Source organism: Mus pahari, chromosome 21 (assembly GCF_900095145.1).
Source record: "Mus pahari chromosome 21, PAHARI_EIJ_v1.1, whole genome shotgun sequence".
NCBI lineage: Eukaryota > Metazoa > Chordata > Mammalia > Rodentia > Muridae > Mus > Mus pahari.
The window spans coordinates 18926542-18935746 of record NC_034610.1 but is presented as its reverse complement, the minus strand read 5'-3'; the positions used below and the strand labels follow the sequence as shown (position 1 = coordinate 18935746).

Sequence of the window (9205 nt, the reverse complement as noted above, 5' to 3'; positions counted from 1 at the left end):
TGGTCCACAGAGTGAGTTCCAGGACAGCCAGGGCTATGTAGTGAGATCTGTTGTGGATTTGGTCTATTGCTTGTATTATGTTATTTGGATTTCCAATATTGCACCGGAATCTGCATGCAAAGGGTTGCTTGCTGAGGGTTCTTGCCCCCAGTTGGCTTTGATTGGTAAATAAAGTTGCCAAGGCTAGGCAGGAAGACAGAGGTGGGACTTTAGGGCAAAGGGACCGAGAGAGGAAGGAGGGAGAACCACCATGATGGGAAAGAAGATTCAGGCTTGAGAGGTGCACAAGAGCAGAGCACACAGATCATGTAAGAGCCTGGGAAGAGCGGTCCCAGGGGAAAGAGCGGCCCTGATTGGGTCTAGGGGAGCAAAGACAGAATATAGGAGTATCAAAGGGGAGGTGCTAGCCACATGGACATTCTGGAGTGGTCTAACAACTGAGCTGTTGCCAGGTGTGGTGGCGCACGCCTTTAATCCCAGCACTCGGGAGGCAGAGACAGGTGGATTTCTGAGTTCGAGGCCAACCTAGTCTACAAAGTGAGTTCTAGGACAGCCAGGGTTATACAGAGAAACCCTGTCTCGAAAAAACAAAAACAAAAACAAAAACCAAAAAAAACCCCAAAAAACCAAAAACCAAAAAAACCCCAAAAAACAAAAACAAAAATAAAAAACAAACAAACAAAATCAAAAACAAACAAACAAAAACAAAAAACAAAAACAATTGAGCTGTTTAAGGCATTTTAAAATCTAAGTGTGTGTGTGTGTGTGTGTGTGTGTGTGTGTGTGTGTGTCAATCGGGAACTCAGACCTTTGGGGTAGTGAGGAACTTGCTGCTGCCGCCACTGCTGTTGGTTTATTTGGGAGGTTAACTGGCAACTGTAACAAGACCCTGTTTCAAAAAAAAACCACCAAAACCAAACCAAAAGAAACAAAAGCAACAAGCAAATAAAGCAAAGCCCCTCTGCCATAAAGATAGGTTGGCAAATGCATTTACCATAAGGGTCTAGGGGATGATCCAGGGCCAGAATTTCGTCACACAGACAGAGCAAAGGTCACCAGACTGGACAGCATGTCCACTCACAGCTTTCTGGGTGGGTAACAGGTTTTGCATTCCTTCCCAGGAAAGACCAACCCTGTGAACTTAATGCCCAGGCTGTGAGCATAAACCTTATCTCCCCCCTTTAGTTGGTTTGCTCTGGCTTTTGTCAGTGAGGAATGGGGCCAGCACCAGAAATGGAGAGAGCAGCTGCTGAATATCATTGCCTTGACCAAGGGAACTCATTAGATTGTAACATGTTCCTGCGCCTCCTTCACTGGGGGGAATTCTACAAGGAGACAGCTTTCTTTACTATTTGGCTGTTCTCAACAAATGAGTGTTTCCCCTAATAAGATCAAATAAAAGAAAAGAAAGAAAAAAAAAAGAAAGGACAAATCAGGTCTTTGGGGGGGGGGGTAGGATCATTAGGAACTCATTGTTCCATATTTATTTGATATATTTAATCACTTAACGATGTGCCTGTACTGAGGCTCGAAATGAGGCTCACATAATTGGATTCCGAGAGGGGACTATTCATGTCCCAGATGAGTGCCTGGTGCTTAGAGGCGAGGAGTTCCTAACACGTGTAGCAAAGTAAACTCAGCCCCGTACTTCAACCCAGGCGTGTCCAGCAGGGCCAGCAGGTCACAGAAACCCTGCTCCAGGGAAAATGAAAATTTTATGCAAATTATCAGCTTGGTCTAAAGTTAAGCAGAAACCTGAAAAAGCAAAAAGATTTTAAATGTTTAAGAAGTTGACTACAGCTATGAGAATAGTGAGAGCCAGGAACTGTTAACATTTAGAGATGCAGAAGGGCCTGTGGAGCTGAGAAGCAGTGAGCTTGAAGAGAAACCCATGAGCCGGAGGCACCAGGCCGCTAAGTCCTGTATCCGAGATGAGGCAGGGCCGGGTCTGCCCTAGAATTTCTGAGAAAACAGCAAACAGGAGGCTGGGAGCCTCCGTGGCCACTTGAGGCCAGAGACCAGCACTGGAGAAGGCCAGTGCAACTGTCAGAGGGAAGACACACCTCAGAAACCCGGATTCAAGAACCCACTGAGGGGTTCCTTGGAGCTGTGGTTTGAGACCTTGAGAAGCAGCAAGGGTGGGCACAGCAAGGCTGGAGGCTGTCCCCAGTCTGTCATTTGTCCCATGCATGGTAGCGGGGAATTTGAAGTCTCCATAGTGGCAGAAGGAAATATCTTCCTGAAAAAACATTGAGTATTTCTGAGTTGATACTTCCTGGACTGGAGGGCAAACCCTGGCTACATTTGTTTCCACAGTGACCAGAAAGACTCCCATGGGCTCCTAGTTCTTAAATAAGGTTGGCCAAGTGAGGGCCATGAGCCACAGTGCTGAGAAGGGAGCCTGAGCATAGGTGGTCCTCTCTCATCTTGGCGTTTGGTGTGGGGCCAGGTAGGGCAGGGGTCTTCTGGCTTCCTGGGTGAGACTTCCCTGTACCAACCTCACAGGTGGACTGACAGGCGGCTCCTGTCGCCTCTGGCTCCTGATGGCCCCCGAGTTTCCTGGCCTTCACTAAACCACATCCCTGGAACTGCAGAACAGGAGCCTGACTGGGCGGGTCCTGTCAGGCAATTAAGTTCCAGTTTGATTGCCTCTAAACACTGACATGCAACCTGCCTCTAGACATTTCAAGGACTCTAACCCCACTGCGCTGTGGACTGGAGAGGAGCCATGGAGTCCTGGGCAAGGTGCATCTTTCTTCTTTTGCTGCAGATCCTGACAGGTAAGGAGTGTTGATTCCTCCCAACTCCTTCCTCCCATGATGGCTTTCTCCATCTTCCTGCTTCCTTATGATCCTCATCCGCTCTCCCTAGACGACCTGGAGGGGGGCTGAGAGTAGGAGGCCAAACCTCATGTGTCCACTGATCCTCCAAGAAAGACAAGGGGAAAGGGGAAAAGAGAAGATGGTTGTTGTTCCCGAGTCAGGTCTCATCCGGATGAGGACTTCATGAATGAGATGTTCAGCCCAGGCTCCTTCTCTCATTGTTGTTTTTTAAATTCTATTTGGAGAGTTTTATGTATACAATCTATTTTGATTATATCCACCGCCTGCCCTCTCTCTCCACCTCCCCTGAGACTCCCCAACACCCAACACTTCCAACATCGTCTTCATCTCTCCTTTCTCCCCCTCTTCTTCTTTTGCTGCAACTCTGAGTCCAGCCACTGCCGTCCACACGCACATGGGGGTGGACCACCCAGAGGAGCGTGGGCAACCCACTGGTGGCCACATCCCCAAAAAGAGTCACTCTCAGTCACAACTGCAATGGCTCCTCAGTGAGCACTGCAAGTCACTCCCCATCTACAGTGGATTGCTGATAGCCTGATCTGGCACAGGTCTTTTGCAGGCTTCTACAGCAGCTATGAGTAGCTACATGGATGCACCCACCACGCCGTGTCTGGAAGGCAGCATTTCACAGCCCATCTCCCGATCCTTCTGCATGCATTCTCTTTGCCTCCTCTTCCGTGGTGCCCTGGAGCTTGGGAGGGTGTTGATGTAGATACGGATTGTCCCATTTAGGGCTGAGCACGTGGTTGCTTATTCTTAGTGTTTTGGCCAGTTGTGAGTGTGTGTCTGTATTAACCAGAGCCCATTGAGAAACCTTCTCTTGTTTTTTAGGGGGACGTGGAGATATATTGCCCTCAGGTAATGAACGGCCCAGAGTTTCCCAGGGAAAAGTTCAGGGCAGGGGATGAAAGGAGTTGTTGGAGATGGTAGGACCCAAGAGGGACTGGCTTTCTGAGAAGGTCCCTCTGCAGTATGTGGCCACTCCCGAGATGCTGGGAAGATTGTGGGTGGCCAAGATGCTCTGGAAGGACAATGGCCTTGGCAAGTCAGCCTGTGGATCACCGAGGAGGGCCACATATGCGGGGGCTCCCTCATCCACGAGGTGTGGGTGCTCACGGCTGCCCACTGCTTCCGCAGGTTAGTGAGGTAGGGTGGAGAGTGTTCTCCTTACCCTGCCGCTCTTCAGCAGATGCCTCAACAGGCTGGGCCTGTCTCTTCCTAGGTCTCTGAACCCTAGCTTCTACCACGTGAAGGTTGGAGGACTGACACTTTCCCTTCTGGAAACCCACTCAACCTTAGTGGCCGTGAGGAACATCTTCGTGTATCCCACCTACCTCTGGGAAGATGCGTCTAGCGGGGACATTGCCCTGGTGCAGCTGCACACCCGTCTGCAGCCCTCTCAGTTCACTCCTGTCTGCCTCCCAGCAGCCCAACTTCCTCTCACCCCTGGGACTATCTGCTGGGTGACAGGCTGGGGGGCCACCCAGGAAAGAGGTAAGGGACTATGTCTTTACCCAGTCCCCACTCCTGCCCAGGGGATGACCTGGCTAGGGCATTAGCTGCCAAAGCTTCATGTGCTAGGGCTTCATCTCGGCCAAGGTGCCCACTCATGGTGGATTTGGGGAAGCCCACCCAGTGTTCAGGTTTCTGCCCATTGCAGAAACAAGGAAGCTGAGGCTCAGCAACCATGAGATTAGAGAAGCTGGCACAGCTCACAGTGGCAGACAGGACTCGAACCCTGTTCCCTGACTCTGTTTTCTGGTTTAAGGACATGGGTGGGTCTAGAGATCAAAGAGATGGAAGGAGGTCCAGGCTGTGTGCATGAGGGGCAGGGCTCCAGTGGGTCAGGCTGTGCTCAGGCCAGACCTTTCTCTGGTCCAGACATGGCGAGTGTCCTCCAGGAGTTAGCTCTGCCTCTCCTGGACTCAGACGACTGTGAAAAGATGTACCACACCCGGGGGAGCAGCCTGTCAGGGGAGCGAATCATCCAGTCAGATATGCTCTGTGCGGGCTTCGTAGAAGGCCAGAAGGACTCCTGCCAGGTGACATCAGCCCTCTGGCTCTCCTTGGCACTCCTGTCATAGAGTCCATATGCAAGCCCCATGTCCCAGGGACTCCGGGAGGCCTGGAACACTCTCCCAGGCTCTGTGGCCTTGGCAGAGGTGTTTTTAAAAGGATTTTGTGACCGGGCCCTCTTCCCTCTCCCTCAGGGTGACTCTGGAGGACCCCTCGTCTGTGCCATCAACAGTTCTTGGATCCAGGTTGGGATCACCAGCTGGGGTGTTGGCTGTGCTCGGCCATACAGGCCTGGTGTCTACACTCGGGTGCCCACCTATGTGGACTGGATTCAGAGGATCCTGGCAGAGAACCACTCTGATGCCTACGGGTGCCACTCCAGGGCCTCTGGGGCATACCAAATACTGCTGCCAGTGTTGCTAGCCTTTGCCTTGCCAGGGTCCCTGTGAACTGCGAGCTCTAGAGCTCTGGATCGTCTTCTGCTGGGCTCGGAGACTCAGAAGCTCAACATGGACACTGAGAAAATGAATCTCCAATGGTGGTTTTGTGTGGGAAAGGTAACTTGGTCCCCAGCTGAGCCAAGGCTTGAAGCCTCCGTACTTCTGAAGGAATGGTAGGCGCGTCACCTGTTCCCGGGCACCAGACCCCTGTCATAGCCTCAGACCTCCATAGATTTGTAGCCATCAGTCACACAAGGGCAACGTCCCAACCCCCTCCATATGTAGAGGATGTGACCTGTGGTCACGTAGGCTCAAGACAGATCTTCATTTTAATGAGGCACCTAAAGGCCTGGAAGGCTTAGCCAATAAGCTTTCCTTCCCAGACACTCCTTCCTGCAGAAAATATTTGACCTCAGGCCCACCCTGAGAAAGCTGGGTACAATTTTACTCATCCACTTTCTGCCATGACAATAAATGCCTTAAAACCATGGACTGCCTCTTTTCACTGAGACCCACTGTGAGGAGCTGCCATCTAGTCTCCCGTAGAAGGCCTCTCTGCTCCCAGCCACGGCCGCCACCAACCCTAAGTTCAAGCCCACCACCCCTGTCAAGCCAAGAACTATCACAGTGGGACCAGCCTGAGCCCCCTTTTCTCCCCCGGCCCCAGGCTAGATCCAGAATTCGAGCCCCCATGCCATTCTCAGCTCCAGCGGCGCCTGGGTGTCTGAGAGCCTGAGACCAGACAGCCCAGTCTCCTTGCAGGCCTGGGGACCCCTGAGCCAGCTCCGGCTGTCCCATGCCTCAGACTGCGCTTCACCACCCCTGGAACGGTGTCCCGGGGCTTCACTAAGGCCCAACACTCACCTGGCAACAGTGTGGGGTCAACTTCTGGCGCCCTGCCTCCCAAAGCGGCCAGACCCTGTGGAGGAGCAGGCAGGGGACCCATAATCTTGCAGTTTGGCAGCCTGGGAGGTTAGAAGGCTGCAGTGACTCAAAGAGCTTAAGGACATAGTAATTTGCAACACAGGGACACATCCTGTCACACTCAGGCAGCCTGAGTCCCGTTTCAGCTGTGCTTGGGCCAACTCTTTCATCACACAACAGCCCCGCAGTGGGCAAGTAGAGATGCTCAGAGAGGGTGTGTGAGCTTCCTAAGGTCACACAGCTAGCTGCTAGGGTAGAATCTCCATTAAACAGGGATAGCTCAGAACCCATGCTCTAGCCTAGAAGGAAGTCTCACTGTAATGCCCATGCTGGCCTCGGCCTCCTCCGTGCGTGTGTTAGAGGCATGCATTACCACACTTAGCTTTTATTCCTCATTTGTAATGCATCGTTGTTCTGGGAGAAAAATCCTTTGGTATGGAACTAGAAAGGTAACCTAGCAGTTAAGAGGCTTCCAGAGCACCAGAGCTTGAGTCTTGGTACCCACCTCATGCAGCTTACAGAGGGTCCTGCTTCTGGCCTCTGAGGTCATACCCATGTGACTCACAAACACACACACAATTAGAAATAAAATAATTTTTATAAAGATTTGTTCATTTTAGGCAGATAGGGTTGTCTGTGCAGTGCTCATTCATCTCTTGAAACTAGAGCTATAGACTAGCGTTACAGACGGTTGTGAGCGGCCGTGTAGGAGGGTGCTGGGAATTGAGCATGGGTCTTGTGAAAGAGCATTCAGTGCTCTTAACCACTGAGTCATCTCTCCAGCCCCTCCCCCCCCAATAAGATACAAATTTAAAGAAACCCTTTGACACCTGTTGAATCTGACCATGTGACTTCCTTTCTTTCACATTTTTTTTTAGCAGTTCAGTTGCATTGTATTTTCCAGAAGTATCTGACCATGTATAATGTACATCAAATTGGAAAACCGTTGTGTGTTATTTGAGCTCTCTGGGTAGTTGGCTCTGGGAACAGGGTTGCCCCCATCCACTTAAGACCCAAGCATGTCTGTCTCCAAGTGTCCTTCAAGCTCCTGTTACTCTGTGACGGGGAGGATAACACAGCCGACAGCGCAGGAGTGACAACCTCGTGTCTCAGAACTGATAGAGAGAGGAGCTTCTCTTGCTCTTCTTGCTTACCCCATGCTACAGAAGCACCTGCCAGGGGACAGCGGTGGGAGTTTGACCACAGAGGTACAGTTCTATCGGAAATCCAGCTGAGGTCTTACCTCCCCAGTTCCTGTTGGATGTCCTGAAGAGCTATATTTGGTTTTTCCGAGACAGGGTCTCTCTGTGTAGCCCTGGCTGTCCTGGAACTCACTCTGTAGACCAGGCTGGCCTTGAACTCAGAAATCCTCCTGCCTCTGCTTCCCAAGTGCTGGGATTAAAGGCGTGCGCTACCACTGCCAGGCATGAAGAGCTATTTTGTGATGTCATCTATTTGTTCTTTTACTTGGAGGAAATGCTCTGCTGTGCCAGGACTCACTCTATCAGGAACTCTAGCCCCTTGACCAGACTCCCCAAGACAAGAGATGGGGTGTGCTGGGGACCCAGTCCGATAGTGCTTTTGCTTTATCACTCGCTGTTTACTCTTTGACTTTGATTTGCTATATACTTAATAATCTCACTCACTTAAAACTACAAGCAGGGCTGCCATAAATTATTCTCCAAGTTGTAAAGAACACTATGGTAGATTTAAAATAAGCCCTTCCTGGGGCTGGAGAGATGGCTCAGTGTTTAAGAGGATTGACTGCTCTTTCAGAGGGCCAGTACCCAGCTACATCCACACTGCTGTTTACAATGGCCTGGTGGTTGTGCTTTCAGAGGGTCTAGCCCCCTCTTCTGGCCTTCATGGGCACTGCATGTATGTAATGCATGTACATACATGCTGGCAAAACATCATATTCATAAAATGAAAATAAATAAAAATCTTGGAAAATCAAAAAAAGAAAGAAAGAAAGAAAGAAAGAAAGAAAGAAAGAAAGAAAGAAAGAAAGAAAGAAAGAAAAAAAAAAAAAAAAAAAAAAAAAAAAAAAAAAAAAAAAAAAAAAAAAAAAAAAAAAAAAAAAAAAAAAAAAAAAAAAAAAAAAAAAAAAGTCCTTCACCCCAGGCCTGGGCAGTTTGCCTGCGTTTCTCCTGTGCTTTCACAGTAAGAATGGCTGCCTTCCTTCTCCTGTGTGGTTATTAGCAGCACTCTCATTCTTTCTTGAAAGTGTCTCAAAAGTATGATATTCATCCTGACTCAGTCAAACCACTTTGAGCCAGGAACCCTTTGATGTGACAGTCTCGGTGACCTGTGGAACATCGAGCACATACTCCTCACCATCGTCTCCTTGGCTGGAGAGCGCCCTCTACCGGGATTCCAGCAGATGCACAAGAGGGCGCCTGACAGGGACAACGGAGACCTTTGCAGATTGCAGCCTGACCACTGTTGGTGTGGCTGCAAGGGCGCGGAAGGGACGGCTGCTCTCCTCGAGAGAACCATCCAAACCTCTCAGAGTCAGCACCCTACTTCCTGAAACTCCGCTCACTCTGGGTGGCTGGCTGGAGGGCTCCCCAGAGAGCACTGTGAGGCCAGCCCAGAGAAGGCTGTCAGTCAGAGCCAAGGGGAAGACTGGAAATGGCTTGGTTGGTAAAGTGCTTGTTTTACAAACATGGGGGCCCGAGCTTGAATCCCAGCACCCACGTGAAGATGTCAGGTGCAGTGTCGAGCACCAGTAATCTGAGGGGATGAGGGTCTCTGGGGCTTCCTGACCCAAGTCGAGCTCCAAGCCAGAGAGGGACCCTGCATCAAAACATAAGACTGCTAACACCTGGGGCAAAACACTCCAGGTTGGCTTCAGGCCTATACACACACACACACACACACAGACATACACATGCATGCACACACACACACTTGTACACATGTACACACAGAGTCATTTACACACACATTCGCAGTCATACACATGCACGCACACACACA

The 9205-nt window shown here is 50.4% G+C and overlaps 1 protein-coding gene across 1 annotated transcript; it reads left to right on the top strand.

Annotated features, from left to right (window-relative positions):
* The first annotated feature begins 2678 nt into the window (after positions 1-2678).
* Positions 2679-5787, top strand: LOC110338381 (serine protease 30). Its single transcript, XM_021221717.1, has 6 exons — positions 2679-2780; positions 3675-3701; positions 3815-3980; positions 4066-4337; positions 4725-4885; positions 5054-5787. The coding sequence occupies exons 1-6, from the start codon at positions 2729-2731 to the stop codon at positions 5306-5308; spliced, it is 933 nt and encodes a 310-aa protein (XP_021077376.1). The 5' UTR covers positions 2679-2728; the 3' UTR covers positions 5309-5787.
* The last annotated feature ends 3418 nt before the right edge of the window (positions 5788-9205 follow it).

Bases quoted from the DNA above. Each gene is read 5' to 3' on its own strand.
- LOC110338381 (XM_021221717.1), top strand. From the start codon at position 2,729: ATGGAGTCCTGGGCAAGGTGCATCTTTCTTCTTTTGCTGCAGATCCTG. The intron at 3,981-4,065 runs GTTAGTGAGGTA...GTCTCTTCCTAG, and splicing joins GCTGCCCACTGCTTCCGCAG to GTCTCTGAACCCTAGCTTCT. The intron at 4,338-4,724 runs GTAAGGGACTAT...TCTCTGGTCCAG, and splicing joins GGGGGCCACCCAGGAAAGAG to ACATGGCGAGTGTCCTCCAG.